The sequence below is a fragment of the Melospiza georgiana genome, chromosome 5, assembly GCF_028018845.1.
Source record: "Melospiza georgiana isolate bMelGeo1 chromosome 5, bMelGeo1.pri, whole genome shotgun sequence".
Classification (NCBI taxonomy): domain Eukaryota; kingdom Metazoa; phylum Chordata; class Aves; order Passeriformes; family Passerellidae; genus Melospiza; species Melospiza georgiana.
Window position 1 is genome coordinate 56601824 of NC_080434.1, and position 24409 is coordinate 56626232.

The 24409-nt window shown below is 42.0% G+C and overlaps 1 protein-coding gene across 1 annotated transcript in view; it reads right to left on the minus strand.

The window, feature by feature from the left end:
- TBC1D14 (TBC1 domain family member 14) overlaps positions 1 to 22600 on the minus strand; it is a 64243-nt gene extending 41643 nt beyond the window's left edge. The window contains exons 1-3 of the mRNA XM_058024585.1: positions 22457 to 22600; positions 16458 to 17187; positions 887 to 1007 (exon numbers count right to left, since the gene is read on the minus strand). Of these exons, the coding sequence (XP_057880568.1) occupies positions 887 to 1007; positions 16458 to 17187; positions 22457 to 22499 (894 nt within the window). The 5' untranslated portion in view covers positions 22500 to 22600. The remainder of the gene's footprint in view (positions 1 to 886; positions 1008 to 16457; positions 17188 to 22456) is intronic.
- Positions 22601 to 24409: the final 1809 nt, after the last annotated feature.

The following is a 24409-nucleotide window of genomic DNA, read 5'->3' on the forward strand; positions in this document are numbered from 1 at the left end:
ACTACAACAAAATATACTGCTAAATGTCAGAGTACTGCACTTACTAAACCTCTTCAATTTTGACATCAAAAATCTTTGGCGGACACTTCAGAACAATTAATTGTGTCAAGACAAGCTGTAGAGAAAGTCTGAATGGTTGAGTACAGTGACAAGTTCAAAAAGCCACCTCAATTTCATCTTAACAGCCTAACTACAGCTAAGAACAGTCACATGACGTGGATTTCCAGAATACTTTACCCTGAATTAAGCAGCACCATCCTTCAAATCAGCATTTGCATTTCACACACAGCAGCTGGTTTTAAAGTTTCACTACATGGTCTCTTTCCATGCAAACATTACTTTTCCCACAGTCATCTGAACAAGGAAGTGACTACTGAAATACAGAAAAAGCTCCAAACAAAAAGGCTACATGCAATCCAAAAATCCCAGACCAAGTCAGACTGAAAGAGGCTGTTTTTCTGCCACTGAAAGAGCAGCTCATGAGCTACTGATCATGTAGCTGGATTTCACAAGATCTTCCCCATTGGAAAGACAAATCATTTGATTCACTAGACAAGAGCTTGGGTTCATCTCTAGTAGAACCAGTTCTCTGAAATGTTGCTTTCAACAATGCTGGAGAAAAGTGAGTTTCACTTAGGTTTTTTATTCTCTTATGACACACTAAGGGAGGCTCTTCATGCCTCATGTACTCAGTGTAATGACCAAGTGGAACACATTCTTCTGAACAGCACTGTTGCAACACAAGTAAAATTTCAACAAAGAGCCTTTTCTGGTACTGAAATTGTGTGCAACTCCAACAAACAGGCTGCACAGTCCTATTTACAGATCATAAACTTAACTGGCTTCTTCATTCACCACTAATTCTAACACAGAATTAAACAAATACCTTTTGCATTCTCTTTGGGTCTTTCTGTAAGTTTTCTCCAAGAGGTACTTTTCCAAACAACTTCCATCGCACATCATTTTGTTTTTCAAATCTTGCACTCTGCTTTCTGGTAAACAAATTCCTAAAAAAAAAAAAAAAAGTTTTATTAAGAAAAAGGGTTGATTAATTATAAGAAGAAGGATGAACATTTGCTAACCATATGTATCTACTGATATATTCCAACTTCTCTTGTGGTTCTGCTGACAGACACTGTTTCCCAGCTTCAAAAGGAACATCATGCAGTATTATCACCATACCAGGCAAAGGATTTTGTTAAATTACAACTTTTAGTAGATAAAAAAAGTTCATTTTCCAACCGTCTAAAAGTGGACACTTTTCTTTAGCATTCCTGGAGATCATTCAGCCTCACTCTTTAAAAAACAATTAAGAATCTCTTGCTGCACAAACATTCTTTACCCACCTGTTACAACACATTACTACCAAAACAAACAAAAAACTTGGAGACGTGGTACTCTTTTGCTGTATTTGATCTGCTTTCACAGAAGATTATTTTTCTAAATAAGCTTAAAAACAGTTATCAAAACACATTAATTCTGAAGTCTCTCTGAAATGTCCAATATTTAGCTTTAACACTGTAGGAACAGTTAGAAAGCTAGACACAAAACCACTGAAAATTAGATTAGTTTTATTGACATTGTTAGTTTTTAATCATAAAGAGATTTGCCAGACTTGCATCTTCACATCACAGCTACTTTTCCAAAACTGGACACACAGCACATACCAATCTTCACGATTTTGATAGCACTCAGCTCCTCCAAGAACAGATATTCTCCATGGCATGCCTGCATTATTAAAGTAACCAATTTTCTTTTGTCCTACTGTCCAGTTTATCACATATTCAAATATGTCCTAGTTATGTCCTAGTTATATGTCCTACTCACCTCAAGGCAGATTTTTCTGGAAACTGACTATTGTTTTTTTGCTCCCTCATCAAAATAAAAAGTAAATCCACTGAGACAAAAGCATTTTTCCTACTGCAATCAGCAGGCAGCTCCAGCACCTTCAAATCACAGACATTTCCATTCTGACATTTGTGCTTTTCCTTACAGTTACCACCTTAATGCCCTGTGTGTTGGTCCATCAAGTACACATTGTTTTTTACATAAAAAGTGTGATTGTTTGGGAAATAAAACTGTTTTCACATTCTAGAAAAGCTGAATACACATCTGCAACAGGAACAATCTAGGCATTAGAAAGTTGTTTTTCTTGGTCACTTTGTATCAGTTGCCATGAAAAATACCATAGCTATACCAACAGAGATAACATTGCTGGAATACAAGAGATACGTTTCATATGTGAAAAATAATTAAGGTTATAACATCAAAGTGTGCTGAAATATATTATAAAGTTAATAGTATGCACTGCCATCCTTAAATATGCATATATTTATACAAATTATCACATGCTTCTGTATCACAAGGGTACAGTTACCTTGAAATTCAAACCAAGAACAGATTATCATATTAAAAGATAAGGACAAAGTGTTTATGTACAGGAACCATGCAAGTCAATTACATCTGATGCCAAAGCTAAGCTGTAACTGTACCTCTCCAAACCCTTTAACTTAGGCAGAGATTGTAAGGTAACTAAAGCCTGAGAGGATGCTTCAAGCAAGTCCTAAAATGTATCTAAGAATAAAAAGGAAAGCATGGCAAAAATAACATAACAAAATTACTGCATGTGAATAGGATACACAATGCAAGACTGGCTGTTCTTGCAAAAGGTTTTTTTTCAGGTTGTTATTACTGCAGAAGCAAGCAAAATCCAGACTCCAAACCATCTTCAGAGAAAACAAGAACTTGTAGCATCAGGGCCACTGGAATTGCCCTGTAAGGAGGCACATCTCTGTGAGAGCTCTGTGCACATTCAAATCCTTTTGCAAGTAAAAGGCTTTCATCACACTTCACTAGCACCACAATAACACAAAAATTAAAGGCAATTTTCTTTCTATCTCTATCCACATTAAAGGTTCCTAGCACAAGTGTAAGTACAAGCAACAACTCCAGTCTCCTCTGAGGGATTTTAAGAACAGCAGTAGGTCTTTACCCTCAGAACAAAGTAAAGATGAATTGGAATGATAAATTCTAACAGTTCTCTGCTGCAAGTGCCTGCATAAAATGAACCAAATCTGAAAAGCCAATCTCACACACTTCCTCTCAACTCAATTCCACAATCCTATCTACTTTCCCTTTAGCAGCAGCGTCATAATAAATAATCTGTTCTACAGCTTATCTAGCAGATGGCACTGCACTTGTTCAGCTCACTCTTCTCTATCCCTACATTCTAGGGCACCAGGCATCTCTTCCTCCCTTTGAACTATGTCAGGGACCTACAGTTCACTTCTAATTGAAAATATATATATATACTGAACTGAAAGCAGCAGGCATGGTCAATATACAAATTTCATTCTGTACTGTCCCTTTCCTCCACCCTGTGTCTGGGCCTAAATCCCAGTGTTTGGTTGGTGTCCACACCCTTTACAAACTCCAAAAAGTCTCAAAGGCCCCCAAAGGCTTAACATTATCAGCAGCCACAAATCAGTAAACCTGTGTAAAAGAGCAAACTACAATGTGGTCTTGCTTTGACTGAGGACACAGCATTAAACCCTGATCTGCCCCACACTGAAACACAGCAAAGGTAATATATGCCAGGATGGCATGGAAGGAGCAGAAGAGATGTAACTTAATTTTCATCTATTCTGAGAAAACTTAAGGGAAAAAAACCAAAACAAAAACCAACAAACAAAAAAAGCCCCACCACAACCAAAAAAGAACTATGGAATGTTCTCTCGTTCAATTTCTTACAGAGCTTTGCAATAAATAAATCAGGACAACACCACAGGGTTCTGATAAAGCCACTCCTTAAGATTCCTGAACTGAAAGTAAACCCTTAAAATATGCAACTGCCTTAGGAGGAAGTTGCTGCCATATATATGTCAGAGCAAATAACTCATAGCAAAACCTTTCATTTTTCTGCTGCTACAGCACCAAAAGGAATAATTTTTCTCCTATTTTTGCACAGCTCCCTCGGATTTTCAAGAAAAACACTAAGCCATTTCACTTCTGAGCAAATTCACTTCAAAATATTCCACACTAAAGGTAACTTAAGAAGAGCTTACTAACAGAAAATGCACGTTAACAAGAAGTAAAACTTCTCTTTTTGAAAAAACAAAACCCTAAACAAACAGATCTTTACTCTGAAGATGAGCCCAGAAATTCTAGGGTAAAAAATGTCAAAGCTTCATTACAAGTGTTTTAAGATAACGAAACTAAATTTGAGGTCCTGAATGTAAAAAAGTGCTGACATGACTTGAAAGAAAAGATTACATGATCATCATTAGTTCAGTTTCACTGTCCTCTTCCAAACTATCAGAACACATCATGATGATTTACAATAGGGATAGTAACAAGACCATCTGACATGATGCATGATGTCTGCAGCCTCATTAGTGTGGAGTCATTTCAGTGTCATGGATCACATCTGCATTCCTGTTGTACATGCCCACTATTTTACACTAAGTATTTGTAGCTGCTTATTTTAGAAAAGCCAAGTACAGAAGTTAAATTGAGATCAAATTTCAGTTAGAAAATTGTTTTTTCACAGTCCCCTACAAACAGTATTTGGCACCAAACAGCTGTTTAACCTTGTTATTTTAATTGAGCTGTGGAGAGGGATTACCTACCTGAAGAGAATTTAATTCTAACTCCAGAGTTAATTTTTACATACAAAGAACATCCTGTGGTACAGGACAGAGATGGAACAATCTTTTGCTTGAGCCAACAGATATTGCATCACCATTCTATACTGATCTGCCCAGCTGCCTTTTCTGTGGGGAAAAAGAGGAAGTTAACACCAAGAGGCAAGTTTAGCAGCGTCAGGAAAATCTTATTTTTTAATAAAACTTAAGAAACAATTCCATTTTGGTTCTCTAAGCACTGCTCAAATCAACTTACAAAATAGCTGCTAATATATGTACTGCACATGTGTATATTGCTACTCTTTAAGTAGCCTTGTATGCTATCATGATCAGGCTGAAGCCTCAATCAAATTTAAAAAATGTGTTTCTAAAGATATTAGAACAACATCAACAACAAGTAATCAAGTCAAACCTATCCATACTGCACCTGTTGGAGCATTTTCAAGCTTTTGCTTTTTAAAAAAAGCATCACCACTGAAGAAAGTTTATCTAGTTCTGTCCAATTTTCTTTCCAAAAAGACAGGAGGTCTGCAACACAACTGCCAGCAATTACTGCTGCATGAGTAGTTGAGAGCAGCAGCTCCACAAGCACTCAGATACTAATTTTTTCCACATTTCAGCTATGCTTTGCTCCATGCAAGGCCAGTCACTTCTGTGAAGTCACCTCCTAAGGGGTTACTCCCTTCCACCACATCCCCCTCTTCAGTACTCAAACCTATCCACTAAAGCAGCAGAGACAGTGCTGCCATGGCTTCTGTTGCCAATTTACTCCAAGTCTTGAAGTCACTGCAAAGCTCCTTCCTGAAAAGTCTCAAAGTCTTCTCAAGCCAGGCAGGCCCAACACGGAGCCCATTCAGATACCTCTGAAGTTTGGTACCACCAGAGTCAAGGAACTGTTTCTCTGGCACGTCACTGAAACAACAGGAAAAAAGGATGAGCTCCCACAGGAGCTGTCAGAGGGGAGCTGAGCAAGGCAGGCACACACACACCCCCCTCTGGGCTTCAGGCAACACACAGTAGCTTTTTACCAGAATGCCCAAGATAACCAGTTTACTGAAACAAAAGGGTAGAGGAGCTTAGGATTTAGGAGTTTTTACAACCAGAGCATCTGGGTAATTCAGAAAATCTGAATTTCAACTTTACTGATGTGACTGTTTTGCCAGGGCTCCTTAGATGAAGCTCTGCAGTACTTGAACTACTGGCACGCAGCACAGAATCACAACTGCAAGCAATAGAAAAGTGAGATGGCAAATGCTGCTCTGTGATAGACTTACACTGACCTAACACAGAGATTACATTTCCAAGTAAAGGGGTTCCTTACTCTTAAAAAGATGGTTGGTGTACAGAAACACGTATGAAAATTGTCTAGAAACTGACCCAGCTCATGCAAACTGCAATTTCTAATCTGCATTTAACCAACACTGATTTCCAAATACATGTAAATTTTTGTTACATATTTTAAAAATACACACATCTCCAGTTCTCAAGATGCATGCTCCAAATTTTGTCTTTCAATTAAGATTATTTTCAGAAGGCAAAACAAGTGGAATAGGTATGCAAATTAACTACTGGAAGGACTTACCAGTCTCATGAGCAAAACAGATGTAAAATAAGGACAGTGGAGAAAGTTCAAAAGGTTCAGTTTTGTAGAACAATTTTATCTCAAAAGACAATTTTTCAAATGAGTATCAGACTGGCATGTGTTCTTAAGAAGCAAGAAAGAAACAGAGGCAAGTCAGAGCTCATTTCAGCTGCTCCTGAAAGAAGACCCTGAGACTCCCCTGATAACTCTAAACTATACAAGGAGAGAGCACCAAGGTGGTGAACCCCTCAGCCAGGCTGAGGCTCAGGTCCCTGTATATTGAGATAAGTAAGCAGATATGAATCATAAGAACCATTATCATAAGGTAAACCCACACTGAGCACACAGGCACTGTGAGACATGTCTCCACAGACATTACTGCACAAGGCATCCAGAAAGCTACACTGAAACAAGACATTTTAAATAACATACAGCACCTATTAAGCTAAAAATACAGTAAGTTAAATTTTATTAAATATTGCTGCATTGTCAGCAAAAATGTCCAGCCACCTTATCTGATGTGGTACTAATTTAATTATCACTAACTAGGAAACATTCCTAACAACATCATTTTATTCTCATCTGCCAATGACTCTTTCTATTCTGTACTAATCATAACTTTTGCAACTTATCAATAAAAGAAGAAAAATTCTCACCTCTAGATGCTTCTAATCTGCTCATCTTAACAATTTCCAGAGACTGAGAAAATAAATCCTGAAAATTCTGCAACATATTCTATCAAAGGAATTTTTGTTACCTGATTAGTGGAGGAACAAAACTGACACATAAATCATGATGACTGGAGACTGATGAAGTTGAGAAGGCACAGTTGTCAGGAGACCCACCAAAGTCCCCTGAAATGGCCTAAATCTACATTCTCCAAAGGGAAAAGCAACAACTGGTACCCAGTAATGCTGGTTTCTAGAAATAATTCACTAGATGCAGTTCTAACATACCCTCCTCTCAAACCCAGATCACCTCTCAGTCAACCTATACATCAACACAACCAAGAGACAGAATACCATCAAAAAAGTTCAAGTACTTTGGCTCCTGCCAAGAACCTCCATAAACAAGTCAGAAGTTATGCTTTGAATAAGATTCCAGAATTACATACAAAAGCAGGATTTGCAGAAGTTTGTCTCTGCAAGATTGCCAAAGGTCAGACTAAAGGAAGAATAATGCTTGGTTTATGGATAAACAAACCAACAGAAATAAAGCCAAAGATGACCTGCCTATGAAAGAGGTAACTAATCACAGAACAATGTTTTATAAATTCCTACCACACTTTATAAACAAAGTTTTCCAATCACTAACATTCCAGTACCTTCAGTAAGAATCAAAAACAATAACACTTTACAGTGTAACAAACACCTGCAGGTCTGGAAAAAAAAAGACCTTCACAGTTGAGAGAAGCAGTAATACAATATAAGTTAGCAGTATAGGATAACTGATAGCTTGCAATAGGATAACTTGGAAATTTCTCTAGATTTCTGGGGAAAATAGCAGGGTTTAATAATCTAATAGTCATAAAATTTAATATTTATCAAAACTACAGTATTCTGTATGTATCTTTCTTCTTACAGGTTTCCCTCATTTTACAGGGGAACAAAGCTGACTGCTCTGAAGTATCCAAGCCATGCAAAGATAAATCAGGCAGTAACCTGGAGAGTTCAGCTTTAGAACTGGCTGCAGCAAGCCAGGAACTATTTTGCACATGGATAACACACAGTCCTGGTCCACCATGCAAATACTGAAGTATAAGAATACTCTCAGAAACTGGAGTTTCAGCAAGTAAGGACTGTCACACAAAATCAACACTCAGGTCCAGCTTCCAACTAATATATTAGCATCAACCAGCTATAATTAATGATCCTTTTCTAGCTGGCCAAATTCCCAGTTATTCTCATATTACCAGAGTAATTGAAATTCCATTCCTAAAATTTGAAAGTAGATTTCTTCATTGATTCGGAGCACTATTAGCACACAAATAAAAAAACAGAATACATGAAATACCATCCTAAGCAAAAAGCTGAACCCAAGTAAACTCTAAGACCTTGCAGCAATAGAAATTAAATATGGACCTGTCTGCATTAAGATCAAAAGCAAAAAGTGAATAAAAGCTCTGCCTGGTACCTACAAGACCATATGTGTGTCTGGTGTGGGGCTCCTGGACTACAACAAAGAATTAAAAGCTGGAGGAAGCCCAATGGATGACCACTGTGATGGCCAGGTGTTGAGGCCTGCACCACACAAGCAGGGATGCTGACAAAGGTGTTTTCATTCAGCCTGGATGACCATCCTCAGAGATGCAATGAGGGAAAAACCCCAATGAGGAAAAAACCCCAAGCTGCTGCGAGGCATGTTTCAAATGGATAAAAGGAGAGGAAAAAAACCCACAGTGGCAGAATATAAACCCTGAACTGTGCAGCCAGGGAGGCGAGCTCCAAGCTGGGATGCACTCACAGCTGCTCAGGGTCCCGAGGAATGTGCTCTGGTGCTGAAGCCAGCCCTGCACTGAGCAGGAGCTTGGGAACAGCTCCAGAAACCCCCCTGAGCTGAGCTGCTCTGGATTCCACACTCACAGGAGGCTCCTGCTCACCAAGGGGAGTCCAACTGCTCCCAAGTTCTTGTGTTTGTTCTGTCAGCTCCAAAGTGAAAATGACCCTAATACTTACTGAACGCGTTTTTTTATTATTATTCTTAAGATACGGCTGGAGAACTTTGGAGGCATTTAATGACTAAAAAGAGAGACTTAACACAAATAAGGAATGGATTCAGAAAATTTATGGTTTCCATGTACCAGTTCTGTCAATAAAACTCTATGTAAGGATAAAAACTTCAACAGACTGTTTCTTGTTTGAGCCTTTTAAAATGTGCTTAAAACCAAAGTTAATATTGACTCCAACTCTTCCAGATTATGTAACACAGGAAGGGATACTGTGTAAATCAAAACATCAAGGAGTAAAAAATATATTTATTCCATTTAATTTCATCTTGCTCACTGCATTTTTCAGGAAAGAAAAAGTCAGCGGAACAATAAATAGTACTTTGATCAGATGGAGAGATAGAGCATCGCACAGCAGTAATTGTGCTGATATTCTCCATTCCTCATGTCATCTACTTCTCATAGCTCCTTTTAACAAAGGAAAACACCAGTAAAGCTCTTGCAAATTAAATGAAGATACAAAGACCATCTAACCCACCCATTCATTAAACCTTCATAGAGACAGTGAATCAGAATGAAACCAGAGTTTAACTTCATTAATCTGAATTAGCTCCTAAAGTCTCACGCACATCTGTGAGAAACTTTTGTAGTTCTCACTTTCTATTCCAAAGCAAGTGTGCGCAGTGCTGTACTGGGTTTGCAAGGCAAAGTTTTGGTAGTGGGGGACTACAGGAGTGGCTGCTGTGAAAAGCACTCAGAGGCTTCCCCCCATGCCCAACAGAGCCAATGCCAGCTGGCTTCAGGACAAACCTGCCATTGGTCAAGGCTGACTCCAATAGGGACAATGGTAGCTTCCCTGGCAGTTCAGAGGGGAAAAAACCTGCTGCACAACAGCAGCAGCAGCCAAAAGAGAGGAGTGAGACTGTGTGAGAGGAACAGCCCTGCAGACACCAAGGTCAGTGCAGAAGGAGGGGCAGGAGGTGCTCCAAGGGCCAGAGCAGAGGTTCCCCTGCAGCCCCTGGAGCAGCCCATGGTGAGGCAGCTGGGCCCTGCAGCCCATGGAGGCCCAGGATGGAGCAGAGATCCACCTGCACCCCATGGAGGCCCAGGATGGAGCACAGATCCACCTGCAGCCCATGGAGGTTGAGGATGGAGCAGAGACCCACCTGCAGCCCATGGAGGCCCAGGATGGAGCACAGATCCACCTGCAGCCCATGGAGGCCCAGGGTGGAGCACAGATCCACCTGCAGCCCATGGAGGACCAGGGTGGAGCACAGATCCACCTGCAGCCCATGGAGGACCAGGGTGGAGCAGAGATCCACCTGCAGCCCATGGAGGCCCAGGGTGGAGCACAGATCCACCTGCAGCCCATGGAGGTTCAGGATGGAGCAGAGATCCACCTGCAGCCCATGGAGGTTCAGGATGGAGCAGAGACCCACCTGCAGCCCATGGAGGCCCAGGGTGGAGCACAGACCCACCTGCAGCCCATGGAGGACCCCACGTGCCTCAAGGACGCTGACCCTGTTAGAACTGGAGGAGGCTCCTGGCAGCACGTGTGGCCCCTTGGAATGAGAAGCCCAGGATGGAGCAGGTTTGCTGGCAGGACCTGTGACCCCAGAAAGGCAGGGAGGGTGGGGGAAGCATTACAGCTCAATGCTGCAAGAAACATTCAACACCCATCCATGTTAGAAATTGCATTCACCAGCCAGTATCAGATTTCTGTAATGCTTCCCTCCAGCCACTAGAAAAGAAACATGCATGTGTCACCTGTTTTGAAGTAATAATTAGACCACACTAAGTCCTCACTTACTGCATAGCTTCGTAGTTACTAAAAAAACCTCCAAAACTCAAATTGTCATTGAGCAGATTTTCGTTTAGTTTCTATAATGAACAAATAAGTTCAACAAGCCTCTTTGTTTAAAGTCTTGTTCGTGTAAAACTGTTTCCAGTTACTCAACAGCAAAACTAAGACATTAATCTACTACTCTTTATAATAAAGAACCACATCTCAAAACTTAGTGAAAAGTTTAAGGTAGAACGAAAAGAACTGCAATTGTAAAGAGTTACATTATCCCACACAAAAAGGGAAAATAAGGATTGCAATTAATTTAGACAGTTTCAGTTCAACACCTAGTGGAGAACAGGCCACATGACAAAGTTCAAAACTTCATTCTCTGAATAAGACAGGAAATCTGAAAACTGTTTCATACAATTTTCAACCTTTATCAAAAACAAAGGCTGTTACCTTCGTAGAACTCCAACTTTTCACCTGTGCAAGATTTGCTTTGAGAGAGAATGTTTATTTCAGAAAATTCTGCTAATTTCTTCTGTTCCACACAGAGCTGTGGTAGTAAATGCAGGTGGGGAGAGGACTTTTAGTCTGTCAGTTCCAGGAGAGAGAGTGGCTTTCAAAGAAGAACTATCCAAAACCACACTTTGGAAGCACCTTTCAGATGAGCACACCTGAATGCCTCACAGGCTGCTGAAAGACTGCTGCCAGCATCCTGTCTTAAGCAGATCCTGTGTTAAACAGTGTCCATGCTGTTCCCACACTGCAGCATGAGCTGGTTTGCCCTCCTCTCTCCCCAGCCCTTTTAGCCGCCTGCTGTTGGCAACAATTTGCTAGAAAGGCACCCAGGGAAAGCAGCAGGGAAGGACAGAACTGCCACTCAGCTGCTCCCTTCCCTCCAACAGGGCAGGGAACCCTGTGGGGCAACTGCAGCACCTGGGAGCCCAGCCCACAGCAGGGCAGGGCAGCAGCTGTGCTGGGTGGCCCTGCAGGCTCCCTCCATCACAGGCTGGAGTCCTTCCCACCAGCTTCTGGACAGCTGCACCTGCAGCTCACTTTGGCTTTGCTCATTTGTGGTTAGAAGCAGTGACTTCTGTCTGCCCCCACAGTGCATCCAGCTCTGTCTGTTCCTCTGCCTACACACTTGAGTCCTGCTCTCAGCCTCTCCTCCTGAACAGCCAGTACTCTAACAGGCTTCATTGAAAAGAAACTTCCATAGAAAAGAGGACAGCATCATAGCAAATATCTCAGATTAGTCAACTGCAATTATTATCACAATTTTCCTTCCCTCCTGTGGTCAGTGAATTCCCATTTTTGTAGACACGAAAGTGGGAAATCAGCACTACAATGCTCCTTGTCATTCCACCTTCCTTTTAATAGCAAAATTACAGAAGTATAATAAGCTGTCCTCTCATTAAAAGCAACAAACTGCAATTATCCATTAACACATGACTGAATTTTGCCATTGATGGACCTAATTCCTAAATTCAGAACTCCAAATTACGTGTGACCAGTAATCTCAAAACATGGGTGTACATATGCAATATAAACATATTAAATTCACATGATTTCAGACTTAAAACACTTACTGAAAGCAGTAGCTACTATTTTGAAATTTAAGACCTTTTTCTTATCAGATTACAAGTAAGGTCACGGGTATTGGAAAGCACACCACAACACACAGGTACATTTCTACATATGGTGTAGGATGCCAATCTTGCTCCAGAAGCTTTCTTCCAGAAATGCAGAGATTCTTTGCAAATGTTCTTCTTAAAGCCCTTTATTTCATGTGCAGTCCCTATGCTCCTTAGGGGCTTCCTGACATCCAAATACTTAGAACATTAAGATTTAAAACTTCTGGGAGTAGCTTGAAAAGAAAGAAGATAGAGATTCTTGGGAAAATAGACAATATGCATGGCAGTGGACTAAGTAAAGACTTAGGCTGCTTGTAATCCATTAAAATGAAACAAACTGCATGGCTTATTATTTACACAAAGTGACCCCTTTATGGTCACTCTCCATGTAAGCACAGAAATCATCATTCTCAGTCTCCAAATCGAAAATTGCAAATGATAAATGAAAAGAGAAACTTCCGCAGTAAGATCACTACAGTCCTGGTTCAGCAAAGCTGTTTAAGATGCACACATTTAAAAAGTTTCAGCAGTACTGTACAGAAGTAAAGTCCAAAGGTAAAACTCATTAACCCACACTACTCTGGGTCAATGAGGCAAAGCAACAGACAAGCCACCAACTCTTTAGTCTCCCACCCAGTTATTTGCTCACACTAGTTTTCAACCCAAGTTCCTGCATATATTCAAATGAAGGAAATTAATTCCAACTCAGGATTACGTAAAAGACCTCTGGGCTTTTAAAGCTGATACAAGTGACACTTGAAAACAATCAACATGTCAGGGTTTTTTGTCAACAGTCAGCACTAGAGCTTCTTTCAGAAGCAGTAATTCATTTCCATATGCCAACCTTGAGCCTAATGAGAGCACTGTACCTGTGGTGCCTTAAGCTAATCCAAGAGGAAAGCTGTGTGTAAGCAAGAAAGCAGCCTCCTTCTCCCTTTTGATCTTCCTGGCCACACCCCAAGATGCAGCCTGAGGAAACAAGCAGGCCTTATGGATACTCAAACTGCTGGAGACACAAACTGAGCCACAGAAGCAGGCCAGGGAAATTTCTTCACCACAGTGCTCAAAGAGGCAGGGCAGGAGCACTCCATTCCCAAGTGATCCTGAAGGTGCCAGAACTGAAGGAAATCAGCCAATAGTGCTCCCTTTTCCTTTGATCTCTTCTACAACTCATTTTGTAAATGCAGTTTCAAACCAAAACTTCATAACACACCACAGAACTGACATGGAATATGCAACCTTGTGCACAGTGCACATGCACACATGCATACAGTCTCAAAAAGAAAAATGAATGTACAGAGTGCCAAAAAATAACTTTATATTCTAAAGCAACCACTTCTCTAAGCATTTTCTTGGTATTGAGAAAGACTTACCCCTGGCTGATATGTAAGTAGCTTAAGCACATGTGACCAAGCACTGGAGGCATCTAATTATTGTCAGTATTATCTCTACAGGCAGCCACAAATCTTAACTGACATGTCAAGGCCAAGTTTACTCTGATAAGATCAGAGAAATTAGCACATTCTCAGAGGCCACATGGGGTTCAATACAAGCAGAGGTGCCATTTCAGGAGGCAAGGTTTCTCCCTTTTACCAAATATCAACAACCTGTGCAAAAAATTAAGCTGACTCATCTTTGCTCCCAATGGCTCAAACCTGTATCCTATTACCCAGAGAAGCCCTCAAAGAGCTAAACCTGCAGATTAAGGCTGAGTCTGCACTGCAGCCTTACCCCATGACCATCAGGCTGCTGCAAGGCAGCGTACAAAGCACTCAGGTCTCATTAGTCCATGTTGTACACATGTGTGCCAGCCACTGGCCAAAGCCAAGACGATTTGGCTTTCTCCTGCCATGGTTCACATTTGGTTCTCTAAAGTGAAGTTTATGCACTCAACATGCAAGTCTGAACCACAACTTTCAGCAGAGTGCAGCGCTAAGAACACACTCCTTTCTGGGACTTTGTTTACACCCACCACTGCAGCACTTGGAACAAACTGCTTTAGGAAGCTCCCTCTCAGCAAGCTGGTCTTCAACAATACTGTTCAAAATGCCTCCTCTTCCTCTCACACTGCACACAAACCCAGGTACACAGCACAGGGTGAGCTGAGTAGGAAGGCCTCTAGAAAGCAGCTACTTTCAAACAAAACACTGCAAGAACCAGGTTCATTTACTTCAGTACTGGTATAAGTCCTGGGAATCCAAGGAGCCCACAGGAGCTCCAGGGAACAGGGACTTTTCAAACCCAGGCGTGGCAGATTACAAACACCAACAAAAACTAGCGAGGGCATGTTTTGAAACTGTACAATGCTGACAGTATAAATATGAATAGTACTCCCTGTGGCACAGAACAACCTCCAAGGCTCCCTGTGTGTTCAATACCTGTGAAACTCACCACCAGGCCTCATGACATGAGCCGGTGCATAAAATATGGGGGTGTGGTGTGCAAGTACAGACAAAAAGTGGGCAGCTCTTGTTTCCAAAACAGAGCAGGAAGTGGATGCCAAAGAGGAGGATATTCAAGGTCAGGTTACAGACTGAGCACCTGGAACTTCAAAGCCGATCATCTAGTTTGAACTTAATCCTCATATTCTTACAATGACATCATCCAGTGACCAAAATTATCTGCTCCCCATTTAAAAGGCAGTAATGACAGCCTTTGTTTCCTGGCATGCAATGTTGCTGCAAAGATTCAGCTGAAAAAGCTCAGTCGAGTGAGTACTACAGTTTCTGCAACACTGGTAAAACCACCAGAGACTACACTAGAACAGAATTTGGACACATGGCTTTGCTGTGTTGGATAAGAAAAGTTGAGAAGTGGTTAAACATCCTACTCTGAGTGAGGTCTAAATGTGCCTGTTCCACCCTGCTCCCTGCCAGGCTGAAGGACAGCATTTGCTTGAGTTAGCAGTTGTGCTACCAGAACGGGTAACAAAAGTTTATGCTTTGAAGTGCTGAGAAGCCTCCTGCTTCAGAATTAAGTCTGGTTCCATGGCAACACACAGACAAGGGTCCACAAAAGCATCAGCACCTCAAACATGACTGATGACTGGAGCTCTGCTGCACAGTACTTTAACCTAAGAATAAAAATCAACAAAGGCTTCAGTCAGCTTAGGTCTAAACAAACTGATTTTCTTAAGCTTTGCAAATAAGGCAGCCTTTCAAAGAATGTTTTCTGCCAATTCTTGATGTATTTTATTAGCCCACTTGTCTCATGCAAAAGAAAAATTGCACGAGGAAAGAGATACTAGCTGAAGCCATGTGCAAAACAGGTTATTTACAGCCAGCTCCACTTGATGCCTAAAATTTCTTTCTAGAACAATTTATTTTAAATATATCAAACTTCAGATGATATAACTTAAAAATTAGAAACATTATGAAGGCCTTACATAACTTTAAAAAAAGAACCCACTAGCAAACAGCTCAACTCCTCAAAGCAGATTAGTCCTCTTCCTTATTCCCCACTTCCCTGGGGTATCTGCATTCAGAACCTTATCATTCATACAAAGGCCACATTTAGAAACTGCTTTGGGTAGCCAATGCCATCATTTCAACAAGTGGGTGACACAATGTCAGATGTTTTTATTCCACACAAAAATTCAGGTATTAAGATATTAGAAAAGCAGTAACTGAGACTTGGAAAGACCAGAGTAGTTGTACCACGTGTTTGCAAAGTATTTGTATTTTAAGCTTCATACCCTTAGAATGATCAATAAAATACTCCATCACTACTAAACTACTTATGAATCTTCAGATGTCAAAGTTCTTTAACACAGGTATGGATTCGACCTATATTTATCTTTTTATGTGACACAAGATTAAAGACCTTGGCCAAAATCACAAAAGATATCACTGGAGAAGCCACTGTTCAGAAGAAAAAGGACCTTGCTCAGAAATTCTTTTACTGTAACACAGAAGGAATGTTCCAAGATTTAAGATGCTTCCATACACCATGAACATAACAGAGTAGGATGCAGAGCCTCAGACCCCAGCAATATTTGCCTATTTACTCGTAATAGAAAAAATATGTTAATACTGATCTAAATTAAGACACCAAGGCATTATATTTTTCAAAGTACAACATCAAAGAGGACCTTTCTCCTAAGATCTTACATAGTCCACTAAAATATATTGTACGGAAACATTACCTGGCAAAGAAGTTTGTAAAAGGTCCCAGTATTTTCCGTTTGCTGTCCACGTCTGTCCCATGACAATACTGCTGCTGGCTCTGGTCAGTGCTGTCTCTAGAGGAATTCAGGGTAACGTCTGAAAAGTGCGCCTCGTCAGTCTCGAGATTCACAATTGCACTTGAACTGCTTGTGACCACAAAGTCCAAAATGTCTTCGTTGCTAACTGATAAAGTTGTTGACAGCTCTGTGCTAAGACTAGACACGCTACAAACAGAGATGTCATCGCTTCTGTTGAGCGTCTTTGAGGTTGGGCTGTAGAGTTTGACGGTGTCATAGCCAGTCCTGGGGAAGGTGGAGGATTTGCGCACGGCGTGCTCGTGCTCGGCAGCCGGCGCGTGCGGAGGCACGTACGGCGGCAGCGTGCACGCGCTCTGGAAAGCTCTGTCAGGCACCAGCTCGGGCTCTGACTGCTTTCTCTTCACATTCAACACACTGCAGTGAACAGGCTCTGGATTTCCTATTTCTAGAGTTGGAATACCAGAATCCACTGACTTAAGGCTATGACAGTCTTCTATGGACAGCAGGCCAGGTCCATACTCAGGCAATGAGAGATCTCTCGGGGTCCCAGAGTTCAGGTTTTGAAGGCCCTGGATACTGCTGCTCACTCTTGCATCCACAATTCCCATGAAGGACAAACCATTTAAAGAGTTGGATAAATTTGCATCAGTTGTCTTGGCCCAGCTGGTAACTGGTTAAAAAGAAAGAAAAGATTAGGAGTTTGCAGGAAGGTTGTGGTTTGTTCTCGACTGTTTGTTTTGTAGGGTTGGTTTTTTTTTCATGGTTGTTTCTTGGTTTGTTTTTTTAATGCACTCAGTCCTGTCCTAATTTAGGCTTTCAATTAAAAATTATTTGTCTTCTCTTGGACATGATTACTATCCCTTCCCCCAGCATGAACAACCAGGACAATGGCAACTTAAATTAGGCTTCTAGCGAATGTGAAGCACGAAAAGCTTTTCATAAGCAGTTTGTGTGCCCGTGTTTGCTCCTTCCACATCTCCTGGGAGTGAAGTTACATACTATAAAACATGCAGTATTTTAATGTTCCCTGTCAATACTGAGGCAAATATATGAGATTTATTTTTATACAGTCATAAATTCATATTTGCTGATGTCAGAGAGCTACAAAACTTGTTTCCTTATACTTAGACCAGATTCATAATTGTTCATTTAAACAGAATTTCTCAGCATTCTTTTGCAAACTATAAACTGATAATAAAATTGTCCCAGAAGAGAATGCATAAAGTATCATTGTTGCATGAAGGAAGAGATGCAAACTCTGAACAGCTATAAAGCTATCCATAGAGTCAATGTTTTGACAATATGCACAATGCACTTCATCAGTGCACGTTTAGTAGCAATGACATTTGCAAATACACTGAATTTACTGCACTCAGGGACTGTGATCCTGCATCCACGCTGTCTCCCCAGGGGCTGCCAGCAGGTCAGTTAATCCAGTCAGTGCCCCAATTCCAGTCTGAATCTCAATGACCTGCAAAGCAAGGGCTGTCAAAAAGGAGCTACAGGTTGGAGGCACCGAACTTTAATACATCTGGGACACCAACAGGAGTACTGCCCTGGCTTCCAGAACTTCTACTGACCCTTTAAACACTTAAACACTATATGAGCTATAGAACACTATATATTACACAGATCTTTTTCCATATGACTAGTAAATTGTCTACAGCTCTTCTGAAGTTTTCGATGCAACTACTCTGCAGCAGTTGGCAGAACAAATATGCACATATTGCTTCAATTTCTTCTCTCTGAAACACTCTGGGCTAAGTGTGAATGAGTGAAGAGCACTCATTCCATCTTGCAAACAGACTGCTTTCTAGACAGCTCCTGAAGCCTGGTCTCCTATTCTCTCTCAAGTAGAGCACTCAATTAAAGGTCCTGGTTGTTCTCTAGAAGGTCCTTCCCACATTCTATTTTTAAAAAACAAATACACATGTACCTCAGAAGAAACCCCAAACTTGTCAATTCCCAATGTCTGTGAAAAGTGCTATCTCACAGCAGTTCTAAACCCCTGGTTAATGTCACCTGAGCCCTGCCAAACACCAGGGTTTGACACACAGTCCATTCTTAGATCTGAGGACATCAATACAGCTTAGCATTGTGATACCAACAGGCAGTGAGTGAGAGAAAACTCATTTCAAACATATCTCACTGGTCCAAACAGAATTTTTTTTCCATAAGTTTTCAGTCATGTGGAAAGTTCAGGAATCCAACTGTACTTTGTATGCTACGCTAAATCTTTAACTTACGACCCAAACAATATTTGCCAGCAGTTCAATCCACTCCTAAGTACAGGCAAAAGTTGAGGACAGACAGCCCTGGATTTTTCATCTTTTAGACCTCTTCAGAACTTTTTAACAACCAACTCTATGCTACCCATCCAAATCAATCAATATACCAGTTGCCTAATCCTCTGCCTAAGCAAGGTTTCAAGTGTATTGTTTTGACTAAAAAGCTTGTGAAGATGTGTGAAGTCTTCTCTTAAAGAGTTGCTATAGCAACTTTTTTTTTTTCATATTACCATGGTTTGAAAAGTTTACATCCCCTGCAATTAAAGTATGTTTTGAAATAGCTGACACACCAACTGTGTACATTATAAATTCTTTATTCACTAAATTGAAACTCCAAGGGCCAGCAAAAAAACAAACCCTAAACAGCAATTCTTGAATGCAGGCAACAAACTATACTCCAGGAGTCAACAGTGATAGCTCAAACGTACAAATGAGACAGAACATGGAGCATTAGATGTAATTACTGTTGTATATACTGGAATCTCCTGTTTTCAGACCTTCTTACTTGAATTCACTTATTTTTCTAACATAAGTCTGACTCTGTTCTTCTCCCTATCTTCACCTTTATTCCTTCATGTACTTCACAGTGCTCTTCAAACCCACAGCCCACCCCAGCCCCTTTTGTTACTCTAAAGCATATACACAGACACACTCCAGAACAGGGTAACCAAGGGGTTTGACTTACAGGAATTCAAACTTTGGAATGCATCTAGAAAGTGCAGTCCAGGAAAAAAAACACAAATGTAATCTGTCAGGAACAGCTTTGATGATGTTTGGGTAAACAGTACAAGCATGTTCCCATAATGAATTCCTCCCATGACTGCCTTTACTTCTGCTCAATGATTTTCCCAAGCAGCAGCCAGTCCTTAGCTTAATTACACTGCTCTTCTCAACCAAGCTTACAAATGGTAAGCACCCAAATGACCTTGGCAGAGGCAGTAACTACAGCAGCTCAAGAGGCCAAATACTGTAAACAAAAGAATTACAAAAAAAAAAAGTGAAAATAGCTTCTGTACCCGGTGTGAAATTTTGTTTTAACTTGACTTGGTATTTTTTCAAGCAATAAACATAACAGGAAAAGATCCTTTAAACGGGCAAGCAAGAAATGCAGAAGTATACAACACTACAGCTTGCTGGAGCAAATTATGCAACAGCAAGTTACAAAGGTTTTACACAGTTCAGCAAAACTGTGGGAGGCTTTGAAGTGTACCCATCAAGGGCTTTAAATGAAAACTTGAGATGCAGTCAGCTCTCAGGGACACACAGGAGAACTCCTTGATTCATTTTGAGTTCAGTTGTTGTAGGATTGTTTTTAAGGACGGAGTGATATTTATACTCTGTTTTAGCTGCCTCATTGGTAAGTGCAAAATCTGACAATTGATGTCAAATATTCTGTCATGTACTCCAATGCTAACTTCTTTCCATAAAGCATTTATTAACATAACCATGTGGAAACATTATCATCTGAGTACCATACACTACTGAGAAATAGTATGCAATTTTGTCTGCACAAGATTCATAATTCCCATTGTTTATTTAAATATATTATGATGGAAATAAAATCAATATTTGTAAAGTCTTAATATCCTATGTCTTATCGAGAACATGATCTCATAAGAGGGAACATCCCACAGGAAATAACAAGGAAAAGGGAGTTAGGAAAACACAGCCAAGATCACAAGTGGCAATGAGAGACCAGGTAGATGCTATTTACTCATTAACACTTCCAACTGAAGTGCTAAGGAGCACATGATAAAGACAGTTTTGTAGCCAGGTTCAAAATTAACATCAGGACACAACTATTCACACAAAGGGCAGCTAACCTGTGCAACTCTGTCACAACACTGTGGATGCAAGAAATTTACATCTAAGTTTGGGAATACAAAATCACTGATGATTCTTAAGCAAAGCAAAACTCAGAGAGGCTCTAAAGCGCAAGTATCAGAACTTCAAGAAAACATCAACATACATCAGTTCTGCTTTCAGACTCTCCCCTAGGTACATTTTTTTCTGACAGGTGGAGTTTCCATCTGTCTCAGTAGGTCTGTCTGTACAGCCTCACATTCCCCAGATTCTGATCACAGCATGCAAGAAGGCATGTTCTGACAATAACCAGAGGGCTTTAAAACACATTTTGGCTTTGCATATCACTCAACCATACAGAGGGGACAAGTCATATTTGATTATAATTTCTAAGATCTACAATAAAATGGCTTTTTAACCCACTTTGATATCAAAGTTAAATATAACAGCAATGCCAAACCATTAGAGTAAAACAAAACCAGAAAGATGCAAACTCAAGGCCCGTTATTCCAAGTTTGCTGAGAGTTATGATGCAGTTTAGGCACGCAACAAGGGTAAGACAATAATTTGCAAAAAAAGGCTTTATATTTTCCTGCCTCACAGGGATGAGAAGAGGAATGATTGCATACACAGCTCAGTTCTCTAAGAGCTAACATCACACATTACCTCTTCAACACTTACTTCCGCTAGGACTTTTTCTCCAACTTTTAAGAACAAGGAATTTCTTCAATTACAAAGTTGCAACTTTTTTTCTTCTTAAAGATTTTTTTTAATTAATGACTTATATTCTCCATGCTTTTGTTATTATTTTTGTTGCATGTACCAAGAAACATATTGCTGTTATCAAGGGCAGCTTTGAGTGACCTTGGTGCACAAGAGCATCAAACTCAGTTTTGTTTATTAAAGATTTCTTTGTTCCATTTGTGTGCACGTTCTAACAGCCACAGCACTGCCAACAGTGTAGAACTCCTGAAACTAGAAAAAGTCTGCCCTTCAACTAAACATGGGATACTGCAATTAAGGTTACCTATAAAAGTACTGCCAAAACATTACCGGCAAAAAGAAAAGAAACTAGTGGGGATTTTTTAAATTTTGTTTTAATTAAGATGACTATTATCTAACTCTCAGCTGGTGACCTTTTATAAGTGTGAGCTTTACAAAGCCGGCTTCTGAGCGGAGTGCTCAGAGAGTAATCATAAGTAAGCCATTCCCCGCTTTCCGACTGTTTCTGCTCCGTCAGACGGGCAACACAAACAAGTTACAGTGCTCTGCTAAAGCCTCTGCTCCAGGAGCGCTTTACCCTCCCCGCACCATTGTTACTGAAAACTCTCTGAGCCACATCAAATTAGCAGCAACGTCAGAAGAACTTCAGCTGCTGTGAGATGTAGTTTTGTTTGGTCTTTGGGAATTGCTTGGGAAACATCGACTAGAAGAGAGGCAGCGAGATGAAAGTTGCTTCCTTCTCACGGGCTCAACCCGACTCGCTCTGCGAAGGTTCCGAGCTAGCGGCCTTCGCTTACAAAACAACCCAAAGAAACTGAAACAACCGGAAAAAAAAAAAAAAAAGCCACAACTAGAGCCTTGAGGAAGCAGCGCTCACTCTTCTCTACGGTCTTCAATCCACTCGGTGAACACTCCGAGGGCTCAGCTCACCTGCTCCTCTTAACTTTTTTACGTGGCCGCGGCCGGGTAAGTCAGCCCGGCAGCCAGCGCGGCCCCTCGGGGCTGAGGCTGCTCGCTCCCGCCCGCCCCGCTCGGCCCCGGGCTCTGCCCCTCGCACCAACAGGTACGGCCAGCACCCCCGGCACCGGCGAGCAGGAACAGCCCCGAGGAGCCCGGACGCCTCACCGGGGTAACGCTGCTCTCCGTCTCTCTCGTCACGCTGGGCCATGCCCGACGCGCCCCACAGCCGCTGCTGCGGGACTAGGAGGCGGCCGGCGGCTGCGGCGGGCACTCCATGTCACTGCTCTCCGGTCCCCGCGGAGCAGCGCCGGGTTCAGCGCGGCTGAGGCGGAGCAGCCGCCCCTCGCCGGCGGCCCCCTCGGCGTAGCGCGGGGCCTCCCATGGCGGCGGCGGCGGCGCACACCTGGCTGCGGGACAGGTGCCGGGCTCCTCCGGCGATGCTCCAACCCCCGCAGCCCGGACTCCTCCCGCCCCGCCTCCGCTCCCCTTGCCCGGCGCGCCGGGGAAGCCCCGCCCGCCGGGGAAGGGAACGCCTGCGCGCAGGGGGGCGAGGGGCGGCCGCCGCCGGGCGCCATTTTGAATGGCCTCAGAGCCCGTGCCGGGCTCGCTGGTGGTGCCCGCCCGGCTCGGCAGTGGAGGCGCCCCGGGAGCGGGGCTGTGGCTTAGGCGCTGGTTCCGAGGAGCCCCCGGAGCGGAGAGAAACGGGGCTGTGGCTGAGAGCGCTCATTTCAAGGAGCCCCGGGCTTGGCGGGAGCTACTTTTTGGCCGCCAGGCGCTGCAGCCCGTCCCGCGTTACTGCCGGGGCCGGCTGGCGGCCCTGGCCGTGCCCGGGGGAGCAGGTGGGTGGGTAGGCTGCACTCGTGTTGGGGAAGACCAAACTTCAGTGGGTGTGGAAGTGTGGGCTGCGGAACGTGTGGAGGTAGCGTGCGCAGGTGTGTCCCTAGCTCTGTGGAACTCTGGTAATTATGTTCTGTAACGCCAAAAGTGGAAGCTCTAGGGTGGTAATTGCGATTTTCGCATTTTTAGCTTTCCATTCTCTTCACCTTCGTCTCAAAGTGCGCCCTTTTGGGGGTGGAGCTGTGCACACCCTGCTCTACCCCCACACTGATTTCCGAGCAGTCAGCACCTGATAGGAGCAGAGCTGTCGTGTTTCCTTATCAGCTGTGAAACTCGGCGCGGTTTTGTTTTCTGCAGAGGTCACATGTTTTGCACCTAGAGTCGTGATCATGTCTCTAGAATGGTGGTAAGATAAAGCTGCTCCCATCTGAACCGAGGATTTAAGCACTCCCGTCACCTCACACCTCTCCTGTCTACACTGAAGCTGGAAGTGTGAGGGCAGCAGACACAAATATCTGAACTTGTGTTGGGGCAGCTGGTTCGCTGTGAAGTGGTGCAAACCCATGATTGTTCAAGCTTTGAGACGGGCAAGTTACACTGGAATGAATCGTGAGAGGCTGAGGTAAACCTGTACAGAAGTACTTGCCACCATGACCCTGTTGACACCAATTCCATACTATGAAGATAAGAATTAGATTGTTCTGAAACTGCTCTGAAAATCTACCATCAATCAAAAATTATACCTCTGCAGATAGTTTGTTTCTGTGACTGGATCAGTTCTTAGTCTGCTTTATTTCTAAGATGGGTATCAACATAAAATGATTTAAGATTGGCACTAATTTTTCCCTATCTTCTTTTGAAAATGATTACTATCTCTGTAAGAGAGCTTCCATGTTAAATGTAAATAAATAAAGGTAAATAAAAACAAACCAATTTGAGGCACTATAAACTTGTTTATATGCAAAAGATTTTTTGAGCTTATACTCTCACTAATTCCTTTTAAATTTTTTTCTTCTGTTTTTGAGAGTATGAATCAATTCTTCTGTTGGAACAACCAGAAGAGAGTATTGTCATCATGATGTGTCATTTTACCTAGGTCAGTTGTTTGGTTCCTAGGGTAAATAAAAGAATGGCAATAGTCAGGAACTCTCCAATTCTGCAGAGTGCCTGCACAGGAAATAATGATGCTCCCAGCTTAATATCATTTAGGCTGAAGAAACAATTAGAAAAACGTGCTGCAGAATCCTTCAGTGGTAAGCAAAGCATATGGGAAGTCACAGA